Consider the following 25,213-nt stretch of genomic DNA (forward strand, 5'->3'; position numbering starts at 1 on the left):
GCCAGGCAGGCTTTCCTTCCTGCTACTTTCTCTCTCTCTCTCTCTCTCTCTCTCTCTCTTTCTCTGTGTGTGTGTGTGTGTGTGTGTGAGAGAGAGAGAGAGAGACATTTTTTTTTCCTAAGACAGAGTCTTGCTCTGTCGTCGAGGTTGGAGTGCAATGGCATGATCTCGGCTCACTGCAAACTTCTGCCTCCTTGGTTCAAGCGATTCTCCTGCCTCAGCCTCCTGAGTAGTTGGGATTACAGGCGCCCGCCACCACGTGGTACTAATTTTTGTATTTTTAGTAGAGACAGGGTTTCGCCATGTTGGCCAGGCTGGTCTCGAACTCCTGACCTCATGATCCACCCGCCTAGGCCTCCTGACATCTTTTAAAAGTTGGCATTCCCCATCCTCTCTTCTTCTCACCCTTACATTCTTTCTGGGTGATCTCCTTTACTCTCTCACTTCCACCTATCACCCATAGATTATAACTCCCAGACTTGGCCAGGTGCAGTGGCTCATGCTTATAATCCCAACACTTTGGGAGGCTGAGGTGGAAGGATTGCTCAAGCCCAGGAGTTCGAGACCAGCCTGGGCAACATAGCAAAACCCTAGCTCTACAAAAAATACAAAAACTGGCCAGACGTGATGGTGCACACCTGTAGTCCCAGCTGCTCGGGAGGCTGAAGTGGGAGGATCACCTGAGCCTGGGAAGGTTGAGGCTTGAGTGAGCTGTGATCACACCACTGCACTCTAGCCTAGAGAAGATCCTGTTTCAAAACAACAACAGCAACAAACTTAATGTCCCAAACTTAAATGTCTATTAAATGTCTAGCTCAGTTTTTTTCTCCCAAGCTATCTCAACTGATAGATCAAACTATTTTCTAGCCATCCTATGGGCATCCTATGGGCATAATAATGTCAGCAGAACCCAAACAGAATTCACCCTCTCTGCCCATGAGGTGTGTGCTCCTCCCCTTTATTCCTCTTGGTGAACAGTACCACTCCCATCCAGTCACCAAAGCCAGAAATCCAGGAATCCCCATCTCCCTACTGTACCCCCACCCTCTTGTTCCCTAAATCTAATAAGCCATTAGGTTTCCAGGTTCTTCCCTCTCAAACCCTTCAGAATCACTTAAGGTCAGGAGTTCAAGACCAACCTGGCCAACATGGTGAAACCCTGTCTCTACTAAACATACAAAAATTAGCCAGGCATGGTGGTGTGTGCCTGTAATCCCAGCTACTCGGGAGGCTGAGGCATGAGAATCACTTGGACCTGGGAGGCAGAGGTTACAGTGAACCAAGATCATGCCACTGCACTCCAGCCTGAGTGACAGAGTGAGACTCCATCTCAAAAAAAGAAAAAAAAATACAATTGTTGAAATAAAAAATTCAATAGAATGGTTAGAAATGAAATATCACCCAGAAAGTCAAAAATGACAAAGAGATGAAAAATAGAGAAAAGCCAAGGGAATCAGGGAACTGGTCTGAGTAATAGAAATGCCAGGAAGAGAGATCAATGACAACAGAAGTGGAGTAATTAAAAACATTAATGTAACAACATCTTTTAAAAATAAGAGACATACGTTTCCAGATTAAAGGGGCTCACTGAATGCAAACCACAGAAATGATAAAAGAAAAAAGCTATTCACACCAAAGCATAGCCTGATGAAATTTCACAACACCTGTAATGAAGAGAAGCTTTTAAAAGTTTTTGGGAAAAGACATTGGACATACCCACATCAACGCTGTAAACCAGGATACAATGGATAAATATATTTAAAACTCTGAGGGAAGAGGATTTCCAATGATTGAACAGAATTCTATGTACAGTTAAACCATCAGTCAGAAGTGTGGGTACAATAAAGACATTTTAACATAAGCACAGTGTCAAAAAAATTACCTTTGTCATCTCTACTTCTGTGTAACAAGTCACATCAAATTTTGGTGGTTTAAAAAGTGGACATTCACTATCTCCTATTTTCTATGAGAAAGAAATTTGAGAGTGGCTTAGGGGGCAGTGGCTTCGCTGGGTGGTTTGGGCTAAGGGTTTGTCATGAGGGAGTGTATTAGTCTGTTTTCACACTGCTGATAAAGACATACTCGAGACTGGGTGACTTATAAAGAAAAAGAGGTTTAATGGACTCACAGTTCCATGTGGCTGGGGAAGCCTCACAATCACGGCCGAAGGTGAAAGGCAGGTGTTACGTGACAGCAGGCAAGAGTGAACGAGAACCAAGTGAAAGGGGAAACCCCTTATGAAACACTCAGATCTGGGGCCGGGCGCGGTGGCTCACACGTACAATCTCCCAGCACTTTGGGAGGCCAAGGCGGGCGGATCACGAGGTCAGGAAATCAAGACCATCCTGGCTGACACGGTGAAACCCCGTCTCTACTAAAACTACAAAAAATTAGCCGGTCGTGGTTGCCGGCACCTGTAGTCCCAGCTACTTGGGAGGCTGAGGCCGGAGAATGGCGTGAACCCAGGAGGCGGAGCTTGCACTGAGCCGAGCTCGCGCCACTGCACTGCAGCTGGGCAACAGAGCGAGACTCCGTCTCAAAAACAAAAAACAAACAAACCAAAAAACCGTCAGATCTCGTGAGACTTATTCACCACCATGATAACAGTATGGGGAAAACCCACCGGATCCCTCCCACATGTGGAAATTATGGGAGCTACAATGCAAGATGAGATTTGGATGGGGACACAGCCAAACCGTATCAGGGAGCAATTAGCTGCAGTCATCTGAGGCTTGACTGAGGCTGAAGAATCGACCTCTAAGCTCATTCCTGTGGTTGTTGGCTGGAGGCTCCACCTTCCCATCCCATAGGACTGCTCAAGACAGGGCTCACGACCTTTCCTCAAAAGGAGAGTGGGGAAGACAGGAGAGGGGAGGTGAGAGGAAGGGAAGACAGGGGAGGGAGGAGAGAGGAGGAGAGGTGGAGACAGGTGAGAGCCTCCAAGATAAAAGGCACAATGCTTTTCACATCCTAATCTCTGAAGTGACGTACCATCATCCATCATATTCATTGGTCATACAAATCAATCCTGGTACAATGTGAGAGGGGCCGTGCAGGGTGTGAATGCCAGGAGATGGGGTTTATTAGGGCTCATCTTGGAGGCTGGCTACCACATACCCTTTCTCAAGAAACTCCTGGAGGTGATGCTCCACCAAAACAAAGGAGTAAGCCAGACAGAGCAAGAGAGAGCAAACAGAAGAGGAACATTGGGAAGCAAGAAAGAAATCCTCAGGGTAAGGGTGAAGAGAAGTCCTGAGATGAGAGCTGTGCAGCAGACTTCAAGAACAATTGGTCTAGATTGAGCAGAAGGACAACACTCTCCAGGAAGAATGGCTCCAAGCCATACACGAAATCAATATGTTGAATAAAGTTAGAGAAGATTTTTGACTCTGCAGAATATAGGAATGAATCATTAATAGGTACATAAAAAAGCAAGTAAAAAAAAAATATGGGGGGCGGGCCATGGTGGCTCACGCCTGCAATCATAGTATTTTGGGAGGCCGAGGCGGGCAGATCATTTGAGGTCAGGAGTTACAGACCAGCCTGGCCAACATGGTGAAATCTTGTCTCTACTGAAAATACAAAAATTAGCTGGGCATGGTGGTGCACGCCTGTAATCCCAGCTACTCGGGAAGCTAAGGCAGGAGAATCACTTGAACTCAGGAAACAGAGGTTGCAGTGAACCGAGATCACGCCACTGCACTCCAGCCTGGTGACAGAATGAGACTCTGATTACAAAGAGGTAATCATTAACTTCAGGGAAAACAAAAGACTCTACAAGAAAAAAAGAGGACAGCAAATCATAGTGCTTGGTTCAGCTGTAAATAATATTTACATTGTTGTAGTAATGAAAACATTGACTACTGACTTGACAAAAACGATGGTAACTGATATGGTTTGGCTGTGCCCCCACCCAAAATCTCATCTTGATTTATAACCCCCATAACTGAACCATGGGGGCAGTTTCCCCTATGCTATTCTCATGAGAGTGAGTTCCCAAGACATCTTATGGTTTTATAAGTGTCTGGCATTTCCCCTGCTGACACTCATTCTCCTGTCACCCTGTAAAGAGGTGCCTTCTGCCATGATTGTAAGTTTCCTGAGGCCTCGCCAGCCATGCAGAACTGAGTTAATTAAACCTATTTTCTTGATAAATTTCCCAGTCTCCGGGATTTCTTCATAGCAACATGAGAATGAACTAACACAGTAACTATATTGGGAGGAAAGGGAATAGCGAAGTTCATCATATAGGTGGTGAGTTGGGGCTCTTTCACAGGAAGCCAATAGAGTCCGAAACAGAAAAATCAATAAATAGAAGTATAACTGTGCTATTTAGAAAACATACAGGTAAATTCAGTAACAGAAGAAACAAAACAAAGAAGTGAAAGTTTTTGTCCTTAGGGAATGTATCAGAAGTGGAGAAGGAGGGAGCAGGAGTCTGCTGGTTTTTTGTTTGTTTTTGAGACAGAGTCTCACTCTGTTGCCAGGCTGGAGTGCAGTGGCGCCATCTCGGCTCAGTGTAGCCTCCGCCTTCCAGTTCAAGCGATTCTCCTGCTTCAGTCTCCCAAGTAGCTGGGACTACAGGCGTGCACAACCATCCCCAGCTAATTTTTTTGTACTTTTAGTAGAGTTGGGGTTTTACCATGTTGGCCAGGATGGTCTCCATCTCCTGACCTTGTGATCTGCCTGCCTCGGCCTCCCAAAGTGCTGGGATTACAGGCGTGAGGCACCGTGCCCAGACATAGTCTGCTGTTTTTCTTTAGAAGTCTAATCCTACCATTTGGCTTGTTAAAATAAAATAAAATTTAAAATAAAAAGATTTTACTGGTCAAATCCTTCTACTGGTTTGCACTAAAGATGAGCATATATTATCCACATATATTTTACTATCTGGACCTCAAATTATAGAGTTATATAATTTTAGAAGAAATTAACCAAGATGAGTTATTTGAGCTCACTAGGCAGCGTCTATCTACTCAGGGGTACAGAGCTACTCTCCCTCCCACCCAACCAAATAAATGCATCAGGCTGGGCGTGGTGGCTCACCCCTAAATTCCAGCACTTTGGGAGGCCAAGGCAGGAGGATCACCTGAGATCAGGAGTTCGAGATCAACCTGACCAATACAGTGAAACCCTGACTCTTCCAAAAATACAAAAATTAGCCAGGTGTGGTATCACATGTCTGTAATCCCAGCTACTCAGGAGGCTGAAGCAGGAGTATCACTTGAACCTGGGAGGCGGAGGTTGCAGTGAGCCAAGATTGCACCACCGCACTCCAGCCTGGGTGAAAGAGTAAGACTCCATCTAAAAAAAAAAAAAAAATGCATTAAATGTTCATTAAGTGATGCAGCATTAATTGCTTTATGATGAACTGCCACTTTTGTGACAAGATACCGAAAACAGGGACAAAACCAGTTTCAGACACGACAACCCTTTATAGCATCTCTCCTAAATAGAATATAAGACGCCATGAAAAAAACAGTGGATTTCTGAAAGGCCTGTGAAGGGTAGGAGGACATCAAAAGCAACTACTATCCTGCATGATTTCTGAACACTTGCAAAGGATTTCAGGCCTGGGGTAGGCTTCTGAGTTCCCTTGCCCTGAGAGGACACAGTCAGAAGTTGGACTGCATAGGCCAGGCGCAGTGGCTCACACCTGTAATCCCAGCACTTTGGGAGGCCAAGGCGGGCAGACTGCTTGAGGTCAGGAGTTCGAGACCAGCCTGGCCAATGTGGTGAAACTCTTGTCTCTACTAAAAATACAAAAAATTAGCTGGGGTGGTGGTACACGCCTGTAGTCCTAGCTACTGAGGAGGCTGAGGCAGGAGAATCACTTGAACCCCAGAAGGCAGAGGTTGTAGTGACTTAAGATTGCGCCACTGTACTCCAGCCTAGGCGACAGAGTAAGACTCTATCTCAGGGAAAAAAAAAAAAAGTTGGACTGCAGGACTTAGAAACCAATTTCTCTCCCCTTTTCTCTTGTACATTCTTCATGTTTAGAATAGATGGATGAAAGTGTGTATACCTGTGTAGGAGGATTATATACAGACGTGCTCTTCAGAGACATGACATTGTCAGTTGCCCATTTTGTGCTTTTGATTTGTTTATTTTTGCCAATAACATCAGAACTATACATCAAAGTGAGTACTTGGCATTCCTAAATAGTCCAACAGCACTAAAAAGTTCTCGTCTTGGAAAACCACATATGCATTTAATATCACCACTGCCAATTCATTTCTGGAACTTGTCCTTAAAAATTCACTTTGGAGCTGAAATCAGAATGTTTAGAATAGACTCACTGGTGTCAAGTCTTCATTTTGCGGGGATGGGAGATAGGATTTTTAGAACCAGTCATATTCTGGTAAGTTGTTTAAAATTTTTATATGCTATGTATACATGGAAGAGTTATGTTAAAAATTGTTTAAGTTCTGGCTGGGCGCAGTAGCTCATGCCTGTAATCCCAACACTTTGGGAGGCCGAGGTGGGGAGATCACTTAAGGTTGGAAGTTCAAGACCAGCCTGGTCAGCATGGTGAAACTCCATCTCTACTCTAAAAATACAAAAATTAGCCAGGTGTGGTGGTGGGTGCGTGTAATTCCAGCTACTCGGGAGGCTGAGGCAGGAGAACTGCTTGAACCTGGGAGGCGGAGGTTGCAGTGAGGCCAGATGGCACCATTGCACTCCAGCCTGGGCAACAAGAGCGAGACTCCATCTCAAAAAAAAAAATTGTTTAAGTTCTGTTTAAACGGACTTATTATTGAAGGAGCACTAAAGTGAGTGCTTCTGCAGGATCACACTGTGAGGCCAAGCCTCATCTTCCCAGACACCTGCTCTGTCAGGTCATGTTAGGATCCGACAATGTCCTTACCCGTCTCTAACGGGAGTGAGGGCACCTCCTAAGTCTTGAATCCGATGATTCAAAAGAGTCCAGTGTTTCCAGCAGGCTGGAAACAAAGCCTAGAATTGTCATGCTTTGCAACCCCAAGTAAAAGGGGCTTGCCAGGGAGAAAGACTGAGTGTCTGAAGTGGTATGGAGAAATTAGGTTTTAGCGGCAGACACAGGGACAATCTGTCAGATCTGGCTGCTGGAGAGTGAGGTAGGAGAGAGCCGGTGAGGGGGAGGAGGAGCAGCCGTTTGTTGGCTGTGAGGGCAGAGGAGACACATGAATGACTCCGGGGCGGGGGCGGGGGCGGGGGCGGGGGCGGGGCTCCCACTCTGCCTCACCAGGCCGGCCATCTGCTCTGGGGCCTCAGGCAGGCGGGTACCATGAAGCTTGGGGACTGGCAGCCCAACCAGCAAGCAAAGCCAACAAGCTGGTTCCCTTACAAGGGAGCAAGAAGCAGCCAGCAGGGAAGTCTTACTTTTGGAAAGTGGCCAGGTCCCATCACGAGGGCCTCACCTGGCTGAACAAAGTCCCTCCTGGCCCTGCGACTGGAACCCATTCCAATGCCCGCGGGCTCTGTGGAGTCACCTCCTGTGTCAGAGAAGGAAAACTCACCCTTTCGGCCTTACAGAAACGTTTGGAGCACTCAGCAAAAGCATCATTTGCGGCTTTAGCCTGCAGACTCCAAACAGGCACTAAGTGCCACCCCGCCACCCCCAGACAGCTTTTCAAGACCCTTTTCCAAATCCACTTGTCTTTGCAGAATCCACTCCCTTTGCAGAACTGACATCTGCCCTCAATAACTTCTCACCTGGGCCTCTAGCAATCTCATGCCTGCCTCTTCCCAAGAAGGACACCGTGATCTCGGATAGAGGAGATTATCTTTGTCAGTGAGGCCAGAGAGAGGAAAGCCACCATGAAAAGGGGAGACAGAAAACGCCAGAATCTGGGTTCCAAGGCACTGCCATCATCCTGATTCTAACAGGGCAGCATCGCATCCCCAGATTGGCAGGAGGATGGGGCAGGAGTGAGAAAAGAGAAAAGAAAGGTGTTGGGGTGGACGTTTGGGCCCCATCCTGCAAGGCCCGGTGCCCAAGCTCGCAGAGGCCGCCCGGGAGGTGAGTTCTATGCGCTCACCCCACCACGGGGCCAGCTAAGGAACTGCAGCCTCTTTGGAAACATAATTGAACTACATCAGCTGCAGTGGCTGGATTCACTCCTGGTGTTTGCTTCTTCCGGGGGGCAGAGGCCCTTCAGCAGCAGAAATTCCTGACTCAGAGAGAGAGAGAGAGAAACCGGCTCTGTGATAAGAGATGGGACGCCGCTCAGCATGAAAACCCACCCACCCCCACCTCCTGCCAACGCTGTGCCAACATCTCCACTTGGAAATCCTCTCTTCTGGGTCTGCACCTCCCCAAAGCCCTATTAAATGTTAAATATTTTGCGTCCCGTTAGGGAGGAGCTACCATTTGAGCCACCAGCACAAGGAGAATAGGACAAGGAGAATTTCCAGAGCAAGGAGGAGCTATCCGTGGAGACAGGACAGTGTGGGAGCCTCACCCAGGTACCCGGTTGCTGAACACACGGGAACACAGACCCCAGTAGGGAAAAGGCCAGTGTGGTCAACTTTGGCCATGATTAAATCAGATTCTGACCTTCGTTGCTGTCATTACAACGAGGACCCTAATTACTGGTTCTGGCCCATTTGTGAAGTTGCTGCCCCTTCACAAGCTGTGAAACACCCATTCTACAGGAACCAGTGCATCTTGCCAAAGGGAAGTAAGGTGAAGTGTCTACCCTGCTATCGCACTAGGAGAGGAGAGGTAATTGAAGGGGATTTTCCTTATGAGAGAGAAAACTCTGGTTCCATCTGCTCATGGAACAGAGACTCCCAGGCCCCACGGCTGCACAAACCCTGCTCAGAGCGCCCTCTGCCCAGATAACAGGGTTCCCAGGGTGACGAGTGCAGCGTGAGCCCACAGTCTCCTCCCTGGGGGAGGAGAGCTCCTGAGTTGCCTGTGGCCCGACCCGAGACAGTCTTTCCTGCTTCCTGATCTAAAGTTCCTCCACATCTGAAACGAGACAGTTTAACTCTCAGTGGTTCTCAGCTCTAGCTCACATGAAAGTCAACTGGGGAGCTTGAAAACATTACCTGGGCTCCTTGCCAAAAATTAAATGAGAATTGCTAAGGACGGAGCCGGGGCACCCTTAATTTTAAAACTCCCCAGGTAATTTTCCTGGGGAGTTTTAAAAATTGTCTTGAAGCCCTGACAGGTGCTCTCAGAGGGGCGTTCTGCTGCTGTGAGTCTGTAAATCTCCCCCCAGATCTTCCCCCCAGCAGCAGCTCCTCTTCTGGGGAAGAGGCTGCCCTTCTGATTCGGCTAATAAAGCAATTCAGCATTTGGCAGGGGGGGGGGGGGGGGGGGGGGGGGGGGGGGCGGAGGGAGTCACACAGCAGGAGGGCACCAGGCACTTCTTGTCACTTGGGTCACTCTGGAAGGGAGAAGAAAAAGATTCTTCTAGGAGGCCTGGATGATTGTCAGAGCCTCAGAGAACTTGGAAACAATCCAGAACTCATCCACAGAGACATTCTGAGGATGGGAGAGTAACTGCCTGGAGAAGGGCTTAAAACAATTGTGGGCCGGGCGTGGTGGCTCATACCTGTAATCCCAGCACTTTGGAGGTTCGAGGCGGGAGTCGAGGGGATCATGTGAGCCCATGAGTTCAAGACCATCCTGGGCAACATAGTGAGACCCTGTCTGTACAAAAAAAAAAATACTAATTAAAAAATTCGCCAGGCGTGCTGGTGCATGCCCATAGTCCTAGCTACTCGGCAGGCTGAGGTGAGAGGATCACTTGAGCACAGGAGGTCAAGGCTGCAGTGAGCGGTGATCAATCCACTGAACTTCAGCTTAGGCAACAGAACGAGACTGTCTCAAACAACAACAACAAACAATCGCAGCTATCGATCAGGGGAAGGGATTGTCTCTCTTGTATTGTAATCAGCCTCTAAGAACGATTAAGGAAGGTGGGAGTCCCATTTGCCAATGGATTGTTGCTCTGCATAATTATGTTCAGGATTTGGGAGTTAAATTGTCACTGCTATCTGTGTGACCTTGGGCAGGGTACTTAACCTCTCTGTGCCTTGCTTACTTCATTCACAAAAGGGGGGATTCATAATGCTGACGGTGCTTCATAGGATTACAGTGAGGATTAAATGAGTTAATAGAAAGCATCTAGCACAGTGCTTGGCATACAGCAAGCACAGAATAGGTGTTGAAAATTACTCAGGGAAATACAGGGAAAATTACTCACAGGGAATCCATGGCTAGATAAGTTGGGAAACACTGGCTTCAAGATCAACAGGTGTCTTTACTGCAAGATTTCTCAAAATACCAATGTTACTACTGGTAAAGTCATGTGCCACAAAGGTTGAGAGAATTAAATGAGATGAAAGGTGTGTGAAACACTCAGTGCGCCCCGCACATAATGGATATAATAAGCCTGTGAGGCCGGGCGCAGTGGCTCACACCTGTAATCCCAGTACTTTGGGAGGCTGAGGCCAGCGGATCACTTGAGCTTAGGAATTCGAGACCAACCTGGGCAACATGGCAAAACTCTAGCTCTATAAAAAATACAAACATTAGCCGGGCATAGTCTCAGTAACTTGGGAGGCTGAGATGGGAGAACGGCTCAAGCCTGGGCTTGAACTCTCACGGCACTGCTGCCTGAGAGACACAGTGAGACCCTATCTCAAAAAAAAAAAAAAAAAAAATATATATATATATATATTTATGAATGTGAATCTTCAGGACATGGGGTGAATGTGCAGTTGTGCACCATTTCCCAGAGTTGCCTGTGCTCTTTTTCTTTTTCTTTTTTTCCTCAAGAGACAGAGTCTCACTCTGTTGCCCAGGCTGGAGTGTGGTGGTGCAATCTCGGCACACTGCAACCTCCGCCTCCCAGGTTCAAGTGATTCTCGTGCCTCAGCCACCCAAGTAGCTGGAATTACAGGTGCACACCACCATGCCCGGCTATTTTTTGTATTTTTAGTAGAGACAGGGGTCTCACCATGTTGGTCAAGCTAGTCTCGAACTCCTGGGCTCAAGGGATCCACCTGCCTTGGCCTCTCAAAGTACTGGGATTACAGGTGTGAGTCACCACGCTCAGCTGATTTTTCTACACAGCATCTAGCTCTGAGAATTAATGGTCCGGGAAGCACACTCTGGGAAAAGTCACAACAGGAGACAGCCTCAAGTTTTCTAACTCTGTCACCATGGCACTGAAATAGAGGAGCTGAGCCAGGTAAGAGCAGCAGGGATGTGGTTATCAGGAAAAATGTTCTGGTGCCAGAGAAGTGCTGGGACAGACAGTGGGGGAGCTGGGGACTCCTCTCCTCCAGCTTTCACACCCCGTGTGGGTGGGGTCCCTGTGGAAGGAGGCATGAGTCCGCGATTCATTTGACTCTTGACTTTGCCACTCCCTTGCTGGGTGGCCTTGGGCAAGTCACCTGTCCTCTCTGAGCCTGGTATCTTTACTTCAATAATGATGGGATGTAGGCTGTAAACCTGAGAATGTCTAAGGACCCTTCTGGCTCCAGGATGTTATGTCTATATGCATTTCTGCCAAAAAGGGGGAGAGAAGAAAAAAAGGAATCCTATCTAGAGCACAGCGTCTTCTAACCACCACTCCTGATTCTAGACTTGTTTGGCGGTGGTTTCCAAAGAGCTTCTATTGCCTACTGGCCGATGTATTCCCTGAGGGTCGAGGTTGCTAATAGAGAAAAATGGTGACACGCCATGCCAGACTCATAGCTGTTGAGGGCTAGGGAGAGAGAGGAAGAAAGATTCTCATTTGAATTTTTTGTGTATTTGAAGAGACTATTAAATCGACTATGCCAAATAAACCCCCACCTCCTTTTTTTTTTTTTTTATTTTGAAACAGGGTCTTGCTCTGTCACCCAGGCAGGAGTGTAGTGGCATGATCTTGGCTCACTGCAGCCTCCACCTCTTGAGCTCATGAGATCCCACTATGTCAGCCCCTCAAGTAGCTGGAACTACAGGTGTGCACCACCATGCTTGGCTGATTTTTTTTTTTTTTTTTTTGGAGAGATGAGGTCTCACTATATTGCCCAGGATGGTCTCAAACTCCTGGACTCAAGTGATCCTCCTTCTGCAGCCTCCCAAAATGCTGGGATTACAGGCATGAGTCACTGTGCCCAGCCCTTAAATTTTCAAACAGCGATATGGTGACTATATTCTATATTTTCCAAACTAAACATCAGGACCCATGGTATCAGAAAGGCTTTTACGTGCTGACATTTCCATTTTCATAAAATGCGGATGGTTTGTGGGGGACAAGGGAAAGAACAGCTAAAAACAAGAGGGTCCCAGGAAGTCAAGGTACTATGATCACCATGCGGATTATCTTCTCCCAGCCCCCTCAGACCGCAGGATATCTGATGTTCTCCACAGCAGGAGCATTGCCCTTTTCTCATCAATAGAAATGGTAAACCTCACCCTGACATTCCCATAAAGATGATAAAAACCACACTAGATACTCAGATTGGTATCTAACACTCCCAAACACATCCAATCCTCCCCTCAGGGCTCTGTTGCTTTCCTCCAGGCTTAATTGCAATACTTACTTTCACTAAACTGATTGCAGAGTAACAATTTCCCCCATTTAATTTATTAAGCCACTCAGAGACATAATGACCTGTTTGGGAATTGTGTCTTCCCTGTGGAGCTCCTAGACTATGAACTTCTCTTGGCAAGAGTGAACCGAGCAGCCCCTCCCCATGGAAGGGGCTGGACACTGGCCTGGCCCTTTGTCCTCCTCCTTTTCTTAATTTCCTGCCACCTATTGTCTCTCTGATAACTGCTGACAGAGGGAAGGGTGCTATTTAATTGCTTTAAAGATATCAAACAAGCCAGTTGGAAGGTTATCTCCTCTCCAACCCCTCTGTTTTTCTGGCTCAAGGTTTTGTTACTTAGTTACTAACCAAGCTGCAGAGGAAGAAGAGGCAGCCCAATGTGGATTACAGCTCAGACTTCATTCAGCAGATGGAGGGCAGAGTCAAAAAAAAGCATGGGGGAGCCAAAGGCAGAATAGGAACTTGAGGTTGGCCCCTGAGTGCAGGTGGCAGCCCAAACAGCTCCTTGGAGGCCTTCAGAGGTGGGGAGAGAAGAGAGAGGCATACATTTTCTGGGAAAAATCAACAATCATCCGAGATGACACATTTCTGCTGTCAAGGTCAATGTTGTTCAGAGTCCACTCAGTCAGCTGCAGTAAGACAGGTGCGCCTAACGTGGGTGCATCAGTGCTTTCTCCAGGCTGGGCCTGCCCTATCTGATAAGGAGGGGAAGGCTTGACAAGGAAAGTACATGGAGGCGGATATTGCTTTATTTGGTCATCCACATTAAAGAGCATACAGGGCTACATGTGGTGGCTCACACCTGTAATCCCAGCACTTTGGGATTATTCAGCCTATTCAGGAGGCCGAGGTGGGTGATTACCTGAAGTCAGGAGTTCAAGACCAGCCTGGCCAACATGGTGAAACCCCGTCTTTACTAAAATTACAAAAATTAGTCAGGCATGGTGGCACCTGCCTGAAGTCCCAGCTACTCGGGAGGCTGAGGCAGCAGAATCACTTGGGAGGCAGGGATTGCTGTGAGCCGACATCACACCACTGCACTCCAGCTTGGACAACAGAGTGAGACTCTCTCTCAAAAATATAAAAATTAGGCCTGGCGTGGTGGCTCACACCTGTAATCCCAGCACTTTGGGAGCCCGAGGTGGGTGAATTACTTGAGGTCAGGAGTTTGAGACCAGCCTGGGCAACATGGTGAAACCCAGTCTCTGCTAAAAATACAAAACTTAGCAGGGCATGGTGGCGCACACCTGTAATCCCAGCTACTCGGGACACTAAGGCACGAGAATCGCTTGATCCTAGGAGGTGGAGGCGCAGTGAGCTGAGATCACGCCACTGCACTCCAGACTGGGCAACAGAGTGAGAACCTGTCTCTAAATAAATAAATAAATAAGAGCATACAGAGAGCCACCAACAACTCACCCAAGTTGCCTAGAAGGGTGATGGTTATTTGGTTGAACCTCCAGAAGCAGTCTGTTTTTGCTAGCAGTACTCATATTAAAATTAAAAACAACAAAAAAAGTGCATTGCTTCATCAAAGTCGCCTTTGAGTTGGGGGCATGTTGAGAGCCAGTGTTTCATTTCTTGCATGGGTAAGAAAACAGTGTTTTTTCATTTTGTTTTGTTTTGTTGAGACAGGGTTTCACTCTGTCACCCAGGTTGGAGTGAGTGGCCTGATCACGGCTTGCTGCAGCCTCCACCTCTCTGGGCTCAAGTGATCCTCCTATCTCAGCCTCCTGAATAGCTGGGACTACAGGCACACACCACCATGACCAGTTAATTTTTTAATTTTTTGTTTTTGTAGAGACTGGGTTTTGCCATGCTGCCCAGGCCTGTCTCAAACTCCTACAAAAATTAGCCAGGCATGGTGCCCACCTTGGCCTCCCAAAGTGCTGGGATTACAGCCAGTTATTATTATTGTTTTTTTAGACCTTCCATTTTAATGAAATATTCAGAATAAAATTTGAATAAAGTAAGTAATAAACAAATTTACAATTAACAGTTAAATATTTAGGAACATTTAATGTACTAAGTTGTGCAAACAGTACAAATACTTAAGAGTGTTGATTGGGGTAAGGCAATGTCAACTGCCAATAAATGTAAAAGATGAAAGAACAGGGCTAGGCGCAGCGGCTCACACCTGTAATCCTAGCACTTTGGGAGGCTGAGGCGGGCGGATCACCTGAGGTCAGGAGTTTGAGACCAGCCTGGCCAGCATGGCAAAACTCTGTTTCTACTAAAAATATAAAAAATTAACCAGGCGTGATGGTGGGCACCTGTAATCCCAGCTACTTGGGAAGCTGAGGCAGGAGAATCGCTTGAACCCGGGAGGCGGAGGCTGCAGTGGGCCGAGATCACGCCTCTACACTCCAGCCTGGGCAACAAGAGCAAAACTCCATCTCAAAAAAAAAAAAAAAAGAGGTCTGGCATGGTGGCTCACGCCTGTAATCCCAGCACTTTGGGAGGCAGAGGCGGGCAAATCATGAGGTCAGGAGATCGAGGCCATCCTGGCTAACACGGTGAAACCCCATCTCTACTAAAGCTACAAAAAATTAGCCAGGTGTGGTGGCGGGTGCCTGTAGCCCCAGCTACTCGGGAGGCTGAGGCAGGAGAATGGCGTGAACCCGGGAGGCAGAGCTTGCAGTGAGCCGAGATCGTGCCACTGCACTCCAGCCTGGGTGGCAGAGCAAGACTCCAACAAAAAAAAAAAAAAGAAAGAAGGAAGGAAGGAAGGAAGGAAGGGGAAAGAAAGAGAAAGAAGAAAAGAAGGAAAGAAGGAAAGAAAGAAAGAAAGAAAGAAAGAAAGAAAGAAAGAAAGAAAGAAAGAAAGAAAGAAAGAAAAGAAAGAAAGAAAAGAAAGAAAAGAAAGAAAGAAAGAGGGAGGGAGGGAAGGAACTTCAAACAGAGCATACTTAGTTATGGGTGTTCTCCCTACACAGAAACACTCCCTGGACATCAATGATTTCATCTGCTGTGACTGGCAGATAGGCCACATTTCCTGACACCCTGACTCTTCACCTCAAAAGGGTTAGCTTTCCACCACACCAGCAAAGACCCTCAGGACACACGATTCATACCCCCAGCTGACCATCTACCCTGAGGTAAGCAGACACTCAGGCAGCTGGGCTGTCCTTGCCCTAATCCCTGCCGTGGTGTCCACACTGAGCCCTGCAGCACTGGTAGAAGGTGGTATTTGGCTCATCTGCAGAACGGGTCTGAAGCTACATGCAGGAAGCACAAGGAGGTTCTCATTTAGGACACGACTCTGTAGTAGAGTCAACATCCTCCCAGGCAGCTGCTCTCCCAGGTCCATCATCCACTTCTTTCAGCTTTGAGTACTTCCAATTTGTTACCTTGTGGGTGATGTTGTGCACACAGGGCCACGTGTTGCAGGCGAAGCGGTGGCAGCGCTGTCCCTCCTCCACGATCAGCCTGTCCCGGCAGCCAGGGTAGAACAGCAGCATCATCTCGGACTCTGCTGCCTCCAGTTATTATTTTTTTAATGAAACATAAATTTGGTATTAACCATTTGAGAACTTTCAAAAGATAACATGGTACAAAGGGAAGGAATTTGAGGGCAGAGTGGACACTTCCTGGCTCTTCCTTCTTTTCCTGGAAACCAGTCAGGTTACTGGTTTTAAACTGGAGGTGGCAACAGGCATTGCAGCAACTGTGTGACCAGAGGATGGCGAGTTCCTCTGAGTGCAATTCCACGATGCCCTCCTGATATTATTATTACCTCTCTGCCTCTCCCTCTTCTCACTAATGGCGAGCAGACACAGTCCTCTTCTTGTGAGCTACTCACCCCAGCCCTTCCAATTGCATGCACATGTCTAAAAGAGATGCTGGATCCGGGACTGACTCCTGGAACTTAAGGCAATTGCAGCTCAATTTCCATCTTGCCTGAGCTCCAGGATGCCAAGAGTTAAGCCCTACCATGAAGCGAAAACGCTTAACCTTTCACACCCCCGCATGCGGGTCCCCTCTCTTCCCGCTCCCCGGCCTCTCAGAGAGGATCCCCATCTTACAGTGGGTACCCCAAGATATGGTTTGGTCCAGATAGAAGAGAGCAGCTGGCTGCTACCGTACCTGGTGGTTCCTTTCCCATGTCACTCATCTATCTCTAGGGCTCACCGCACCTGCCACACAGCTTCTGGACTTTTACTTTTCCCTGGTGAATTCTAAATCAAATAATAGGATGGACAAATCAAGGCAGTTCAGCTCACACAGAAAGCTAGTTGGGGTTTGCTTTCTGTTTTCACATCCTCTAAAACTGTACTGAGGATGGTGTGTGTGTGCGTGTCTGTACGCATGTACTTGGAGGAGGGTGAGGAAGGGGAGGCTGCAGGATTGATTATGACTTATTAAACTATTGGAAAAGAGGCTGAATCATCACAGTCAAAAAGAAATAGCTGCCACTCCATGTGATGTAACTCCCACTTCTTGCCTGTTCCCCTTTGCTCCCTCACAGCATGTAGGAGGGACTGTGCTGGGTCAGACCAGCAGGTGCTGACTGACGTGGCTACAGCAAGGGGACCACCTGTATGGCCGCTGCACCTCCAAGCTGTGGGACGCAGGGACAGCTGGGACCAGTCGACCTCCACTGACCCTCTGATGGCTCCTAGGACTGAATCTTGGACTCCAGGTGTGGGTTTACATGCCCTGCGCTCATTGGGAACTGCATGGAGAAGCGCTGTCCCCTGAGCGCTTTTTCTCCCTATCCTTAGCCTGGCCCTGCGCCCTGCGCCCTGCGCCCTGCACCCGGGGCTGGCCCACGGTAAACACAGTTTTGCTAACTTGTTTGGCTAAGAAAATCACAGAGGTCCCGGTGTAAATGTGGGTCACCCCGGCCGCCACTCCAGCTGCCTAGAATATGCTGGGTGGAAGGGAATCGATTCTGTGAAATCAGAGGGAAAATATTGCTTGTCCTTGCCATGAGTCTTGAAGAGAACGAAAACGCTTAACCTTTCACGCCCCTGCATGCGGGTCCCCTCTCTTCCCGCTCCCCGGCTGTCTGTAAGCTCTGCCCGCAGCCACCTGCAGGCGTTTCAGTCGGTCTCATCCTTGTCCTTCTACAGGACCCGGGAGGAGGGGTTGGGGGAGGGCGGAGCGAAGCCGCTGTGACGTAGCAGGAGGGGGGCGTGGGGAAATGTGCCGAGGGGCCCGGGCTGGCTGGGCCAGTCCAAGCGGCGCAGCCACCCATGCGCGCGTGCTCGCAAGACCACCCGCGCCCAGAGCCCCAGTCTGAGGCTTGGCGCCGGGGGGTTTGCGGGCAAGGCGAGCTCTCTACGGGCGAGGGGCTAGTGGGAGCCGGCACAAGAGGGTCGAGGAGCCAGAAACACCAAACGTTCGGCGCCGGGCGCTAGCCAAGCTGCTGCGCGCCGCGGCGCCCAGCTGGCTCGGGGACAACCGCTGGGTGTGGGAGACCGGAGTTAGCGGATTGCAGCGGAAGAGCAAAGGTGAGGAGTGGTGTGTGTGTGTGTGTGTGTGTGTGTGCGTGCGTGCGTGTGTGAGATAGAGATGGAGGGAGCGAGAAGCGCACTTGGGCACCTGTGTGCATCTGCGCTGATGGTGGTGTGCCCATCCGAGTGCCTGAGTGTAGGTCCCGGGACGTGATTCTCCGCTCTTGTGCTTTTTGGGGTGATTGTAGTAGGAACGAACGACAGCGGGTACCCCTGCCTGAGTAAGGCGGCTGTGGGTAGAGTGTGCTGGAACCGACGTGTCCTCACAGCCTCATGCCCGTGTGTGTGGCGTGTGCCCTTTAGCCCGAGATTTCAGGTGGTAGCTGCGACGGATGACAACTTCTCTCCCAGCGCCCTGCAAAAGAGACCCGGCGCGAGAGGAGCGAGGCCGTGAGGTGCTAGCTGGTGCTCCTGGGGGAGCGCACCCGGAGATCCGAGCCTGCCAGAGGCAGGCGGCGGGCGCAGAGCGGAGAATGGGAGGCTTCTCTCCTGTCTTTTCCTTGCCCAGCCGGGGAGATAGACGCTGAACGATCTAGGATCGGTCCCCGTCCCCCACCTCGGGACAGAAAGGACGGTTTATCTAGGTTTGGAGAGACCAAACCACTGCATAGCCCGTGCCCGAAAGCCGCTGGCCAAGTCCCCAAGCGACTGTCTTCTGCGCCCCGATGTCTCTGTCCTCAGCGCCCCACCCCACCCCCGGCACCCCTGGTCTGCGTTTAGAGACTGGGCGTGCTGGCGCTACAATCTTCACTCTTCCCTCGTCTTCCTGGAAATGGCACGGAGTTCTTTGGGAAACCCTTGCTCTGAGGATCAGCGAGTTGGATGGCCAGGAGGACTTTCTGTGCCAGCCGCGGGAGCATCGGCTCCGCGGTCCTGACACTCGCGCCTCCGTTTCTCAACCCCGTAGGCCAGCACCGCCCCGGCTTTTCCCAGGCGCTCACGCGCCGCGGTGGCCCACAGGGGCTTTTATCACCCTGCTAGTGGGGGCTCTCGCTCTAGCGGCACAGAGGCCAAGCCGGGTTCTGAAGGCCCCAAGGGAGGCGGGGGTGGGAAGTGAATGCGGAAAGATGATGGGGAGAGGAGAAACTAAAGCTGAGCAGGATTTAGGACCTCCCCTGATGTCCGGTCGCCATCCCAACACTCATTTTTTGGGCTGGTAACCACAGCCCCTACGTAAAAGGGAGGCGGGGGTGCAGGTGCGTGAGACCATTCTTACCCTCCTCTCCACAGAGCCTGGACTTGGTTCAGAGGAAACCAACCACTAGCCATTTCCAGCATCTAACAATTATTGGGCTGGAAAAACAAAGAATGCAGAAAACCAAACTTCCTTGTACATTTAATTTAACCACAATTCAACAAGAATTGGCTGCCTGGCATTGGAATATTCTTTCTCTGAAACAAAAAGGAAACAGAAATCTCTAGAAGACCTTAAGCGGCTGACTTCTTTGTTAAATAAATCTCCCCATGATTTAAGTTCATTTCTTGCTTAGAGGAGCCTTCCCAATCTCAACCGGCTCCCCAGCCTCCCACCTCCACCACCTTCACCAAGACTCTGAACCCTGTCTGTTGCTACCATTAAGCAATTCTGTCCTGTTGAGTGAAACTCCAGTTAAAATGACCAAATTAGGGCTGGAAAGCAACACTCAACCCTCCCTCATACTCCCTGCACCATCATTGTTCCTGGCCCAAAAGCTCTTAGACAGGGGCTCTGCCGGCCCAGGGGGACTCCGTGTTACCTGGACATTGGAGTGTGACCATTCACGTTATATAGATGGGCCCCTGGAAATCCCCATGATAAGGTACACTGTAATTGCAGGCAGCTTGAATAGGATTCTGGCTCTGTAGAATTAATCCAACTGACAAGATGGTTAGAAATGATAATGAAACTACCCAAGTTAATCCAGGGATACTAACCACAGTTTCTGTACAGCTTCTGTTTTAATTGCTGCCAGTCTATGGTTTTTTACCCAATACAGACATGAAATTCCAGGTCCCCCAAATACTTCACAAAATGGTCAGCCACAAAGCCCAGATCTCACTCCACAGACGGTTGTGTGGTAGGGAAATGAGCACAGAAGGAACCAGCAAGGCACCTGGCAGTTCAGAATGGATCAGAGGCAAAGGTGAGCAAGGATCCTCAAGTACTTGTTGCTGGCCAAGTCTCCTTTAACTCATCTGAAGTCTTTCCAGGGATTAAGGAGTAATCTTCCATCTACACCCAGGCACCAGGAAAAGTACCTAGCTCAGGGGAAATGTGTCAGCCGAGTGAATTATTCCCGCTCGGCTGAACATAACACCCTTTGAACATCTCGCCTCTTCCTAGATTGGCCTCTTTGCTGTCCTCCTGCCTCACTCTTCATACACCCAAGACCCAGCTCAAACATTTCTCTTTGGAAGCCTCCTCTGAGTCCCCCAGGAAAGGAAGGCATTCTTAAGTCGGTCATTTATCTCTCATGCAATTCCCACCCTATATGAGCTGACTTCCTTTCCTATCTCCCCTTTTAAATTATCACCTTCTAGAGGGCACTAGCCAAGTTTGTTCTTTTTTTTTTTTTTTTTTGAGACGGAGTCTCGCTCTGTCGCCCAGGCTGGAGTGCAGTGGCACCATCTCGGCTCATTGCAAGCTCCGCCTCCCGGGTTCACGCCATTCTCCTGCCTCAGTCCCCCGAGTAGCTGGGACTACAGGCGCCCGCTACCATGCCCGGCTAATTTTTTGTATTTTTTAGTAGAGACAGGGTTTCACTGTGTTAGCCAGGATGGTCTCAATCTCCTGACCTCGTGATCCACCTGCCTCGGCCTCCCAAAGTGCTGGGATTACAGGCGTGAGCCACCGCGCCGGGTCAGTTTGTTCATTTCTACATCCCTGCTGTCAGCACAAAGAAGCCTCCTCCCCACCCTAACCCCATGATATTTTTTGAATGGCTGTATATCAATCATTTAACTATGGGATGAACTTTCGTTTTAGATCTTAAGCCAAGCCAATAGTGTTCCAATTGTTTTCTCAGCAAGGAAGTAACACAGGAGTCAGTTGCTTCAAACCAAAGCCCAGTTATCAGCCGTTCAGTCTCTCGGCCACTGAGGAGCAGAGGGGATGCCTTGAGACGTGCAAAAGACTCGGGGCCAGGTGGCCTGTGTTCACATCCCAGCTGCACCAGTTATGTTCAAGAGAATGGGAGTGAGCTCCTTAAACTGTCTAAGCCTCAGTTTCAACATCTCTAAAATGGGGGTAATTATCCCTACCACCTAGGACAGTTGGGGAGATCAAGGGAATCGTGGGTGTGAATGAATTCTATCAGTGCTGGAAGCCTTCTGCTTACTTCTATGAAAGAGCTTGTGTCGCACACCTGCTTCCCGTTTTTGTCCTTAATTAGAAAATGGCAGGCAAATTCTCTGGGGTGTTACAGCACTTGGGAGCAGCATCCCCTTAGGGACTTTGGGAAAGAGCTCTTGAGGAAGTCAAGCATTAGGTACTGGAAAACAAAAATAGAAGAAAAACAAAAAATAAACTGAAGCCTACATTTAAAAAATGAAAGCAAACCAGACTTCTATTTTTAATACTGAAGACTATAAATTGGTTCACCATGCAGGTAGACTTCAATACATCAGAGATAATGAGATGGTAGAGGAAAACATGGGGGCAAAACAACACTTACGAGGTTCCCATTATGAGCCCAACACAATGCTCGGCGTTTTCACATACATTCCATCATTTAACCTTCATGACACCCCCATGTGAACAAATAAGAGTCAGAACCATTAAGGACCAGGCATGCGGTCACATGGGCTCAGCAGTGGAACCCGGTTTGTTCTACCTCTAGAGTCTGGGTTTTTTCCACTATGGCATTTTCAGAACGGAAAGACTCCAAGGCGGTCAGCACAGACTTCCTGGTAGGGAAGAGGCCAGGAATGTCAGTGTCAGACCCTTCTGAGGTCAGGCGCTGAACTTCTGCAAGCTCTGCCTTTCTGCAGTTTAGATCAGTCAACTTCGTAGGGGTCAAAGTATGTGCTTTTTGAAGCCACAGCCCTCCCCAACATGTGCGTCAGCAGATGATGGCTGAACTCAAACCCTTCCCTAGTATTGGAAAAAATACTCAAAAACTGATGAGAAACTCTAGAGCTTAATGTTGATGCGGAAAGATAATACATTTTTCAATGTAAGAGTATGTCTGAGAGGGTAAACCAGAAATGTGTAAATTTGGTGAGAGTTTAAACAGCTCGTGACCGACGGGCCAATCTTCCTTTTTTCATTCCAGATGTCACACTGGATCCTTGGCCTCCAGGGTCCATTAAGGTGAGAATAAGCTCTCTGGACTGACTGGACCTAGCCTAAGACCGAAAAGCAGCCATGGACATGGTGGATAAGCCACTCAATGGAAGCCACACATGGCTATCCATTCCATTTGACCTGAATGGCTCTGTGGTGTCAACCAACACCTCAAACCAGACAGAGCCATACTATGACTTGACGAGCAATGCAGTCCTCACATTCATCTATTTTGTGGTCTGCATCATTGGGTTGTGTGGCAACACACTTGTCATTTACGTCATCCTCCGCTATGCCAAGATGAAGACCATCACCAACATTTACATCCTCAACCTGGCCATCGCAGATGAGCTCTTCATGTTGGGTCTGCCTTTCTTGGCTATGCAGGTGGCTCTGGTCCACTGGCCCTTTGGCAAGGCCATCTGCCGGGTGGTCATGACTGTGGATGGCATCAATCAGTTCACCAGCATCTTCTGCTTGACAGTGATGAGCATCGACCGATACCTGGCTGTGGTCCACCCTATCAAGTCGGCCAAGTGGAGGAGACCCCGGACGGCCAAGATGATCACCATGGCTGTGTGGGGAGTCTCTCTGCTGGTCATCTTGCCCATCATGATATATGCTGGGCTCCGGAGCAACCAGTGGGGGAGAAGCAGCTGCACCATCAACTGGCCAGGTGAATCTGGGGCTTGGTACACAGGGTTCATCATCTACACTTTCATCCTGGGGTTCCTGGTACCCCTCACCATCATTTGTCTTTGCTACCTGTTCATTATCATCAAGGTGAAGTCCTCTGGAATCCGAGTGGGCTCCTCCAAGAGGAAGAAGTCTGAGAAGAAGGTCACCCGAATGGTGTCCATCGTGGTGGCTGTCTTCATCTTCTGCTGGCTTCCCTTCTACATATTCAACGTTTCTTCCGTCTCCATGGCCATCAGTCCCACCCCAGCCCTTAAAGGCATGTTTGACTTTGTGGTGGTCCTCACCTATGCTAACAGCTGTGCCAACCCTATCCTATACGCCTTCTTGTCTGACAACTTCAAGAAGAGCTTCCAGAATGTCCTCTGCTTGGTCAAGGTGAGCGGCACAGATGATGGGGAGCGGAGTGACAGTAAGCAGGACAAATCCCGGCTGAATGAGACTACGGAGACCCAGAGGACCCTCCTCAATGGAGACCTCCAAACCAGTATCTGAACTGCTTGTAGGGTGGGAAAAAACCAAGCCATGCTCTGTCTACTGGCAATGGGCTCCCTACCCGCACCCGCTTCCTTCCTCCCACCCCTCACACCTGGCTTCTAGAATAGAGGATTGCTCAGCATGAGTCCAATTCAGAGAACAGTGTTTGAGTCAGCTTGTCTGATTGAATGATAATGTGCTAAATTGATTACCTCCCCCTTAAAGTGAACATTGAAATGCAGGTAGGCAATTCAAAGTCTGGAGAAGAGGGATCATGCCTGGCTATCATCTTTAGAAACAACAAAAATAGAAAAAAAAAGTATCTGTGTGTTTGTGTATTTAAAACTCAGTATGTAATCTTGTGTTTTTATATTTATCCTTGTATATTCCTATTTATTCTCTGTATAGGCATTACCTACGTTCCCGTGTTCACATACACAAGTATCTAATTCGAGTGTGCATAGTGTAGATGGACATTTGCAACAATACAGTGTCCGCAGAAATGGACTTATCATGAAGTCAGTAAAGTCCAAGCTTCAGGGTCTCTCTTGCACGGGCCTTTCCAAGGCCCAGGAGGGACCTGGGCAGTATGTTCACGTGGTCATATGTTTTTGTAAAAAATTGTGAAAGTAAGATATTTTGTATTGTTTTTCTTAAAGAGGACCCTCCTATAAGCTTCAAACCTCAAAAACTTCTAGCCTCTGCCCTTGCGGATTTGCTTCATTAATTTCAGGCAAGTTAGGTCAATGTAAGAAGAGAAAGGGAGAAGATATTTGAAGAACCAGAACATAAATTCATATGTTTCCACTTCTCAGATATAATCAGAGAATTCTTCATTTGCCCAAAAGGACTCAAGTGGTTGTGGTCATCCATCATTGTATTTATCAAGACAAAGCCAACTTTGTTATAAGATTGCATTTTTTTCTTTTCAGATTGCTTTAGTTTTTCTTAGGGAGCCATGAGGGGGGAGAATCACTAACATGAAAGGCAAAAGATGGACTCTGATTCCTGTGGAGAAACAATTTTCTTCTCTCCATCGTGAAAATAAGTGAGTAAGAGTGAAGGAAAATTACACCTTTATGAGAAACCATAAAATTGTTTTTATTTTTCAGGCCAGAGATAGCTTCCTAATGAAAGAAAATGGAAATGTAATTCAACGACGCCTCAAAGGGGATTCTAGAGGACGTCATACAAAGCTGGGCATTAAGAAAACCACAATGCATGGCCGGGCGCGGTGGCTCATACCTGTAATCCCAGCACTTTGGGAGGCCAAGGTGGGTGGATCACCTGAGGTCAAGAGTTCGAGACCAGCCTGGCCAACATGGTGAAACACCGTCTCTACTAAAAATACATAAATTAGCCGGGCAAAGTGGCATGTGGCTGTAATCCCAGCTGCTTGGGAGGCTGAGACAGGAGAATCACTTGAACCTGGGAGGTGGAGGTTGCAGTGAGCTGAGATTGTGCCACTGCACTCCAGCCTGGGGAACAAGAGAAAACTCAGTCTCAAAAAAAAAAAAACACACAACGCATACTAAAGACCAGAGGACACTGTTCATAAAACAAAAGCACCCTTTCCTGCCAATGAATATGCAGCATGCGGGGGGTGTGGTCTGAGTGTTGGTAGGGCTCCACTACTCAGAAATACTGCTGTGCCGCCTTCCCTGCTAACTGTATACACAGTAACTGTCAGATCTTTAATGCCACGGACTCTCTGAGCCGCTCTGCAAGGACTATTGTAGACAGGCACTTCACATCATAAAGTGGCATTTTTTTTGTT

At 48.5% G+C, this 25,213-nt stretch overlaps 1 protein-coding gene and 1 pseudogene across 1 annotated transcript; one reads left to right on the forward strand and one right to left on the reverse strand.

Annotated features, from left to right (window-relative positions):
- Positions 1-15,674: 15,674 nt before the first annotated feature.
- Positions 15,675-16,001, reverse strand: LOC112610354 (annotated as a pseudogene).
- Positions 16,002-17,683: 1,682 nt separating this feature from the next.
- Positions 17,684-24,954, forward strand: SSTR2 (somatostatin receptor 2). The gene is made up of 2 exons (XM_025361921.1): positions 17,684-17,996; positions 22,253-24,954. The coding sequence occupies exon 2, from the start codon at positions 22,345-22,347 to the stop codon at positions 23,452-23,454; it is 1,110 nt and encodes a 369-aa protein (XP_025217706.1). The 5' UTR covers positions 17,684-17,996; positions 22,253-22,344; the 3' UTR covers positions 23,455-24,954.
- The last annotated feature ends 259 nt before the right edge of the window (positions 24,955-25,213 follow it).

Source organism: Theropithecus gelada, chromosome 16 (assembly GCF_003255815.1).
Source record: "Theropithecus gelada isolate Dixy chromosome 16, Tgel_1.0, whole genome shotgun sequence".
NCBI classification, from domain to species: domain Eukaryota; kingdom Metazoa; phylum Chordata; class Mammalia; order Primates; family Cercopithecidae; genus Theropithecus; species Theropithecus gelada.

Bases quoted from the DNA above. Each gene is read 5' to 3' on its own strand.
- SSTR2 (XM_025361921.1), top strand. From the start codon at position 22,345: ATGGACATGGTGGATAAGCCACTCAATGGAAGCCACACATGGCTATCC.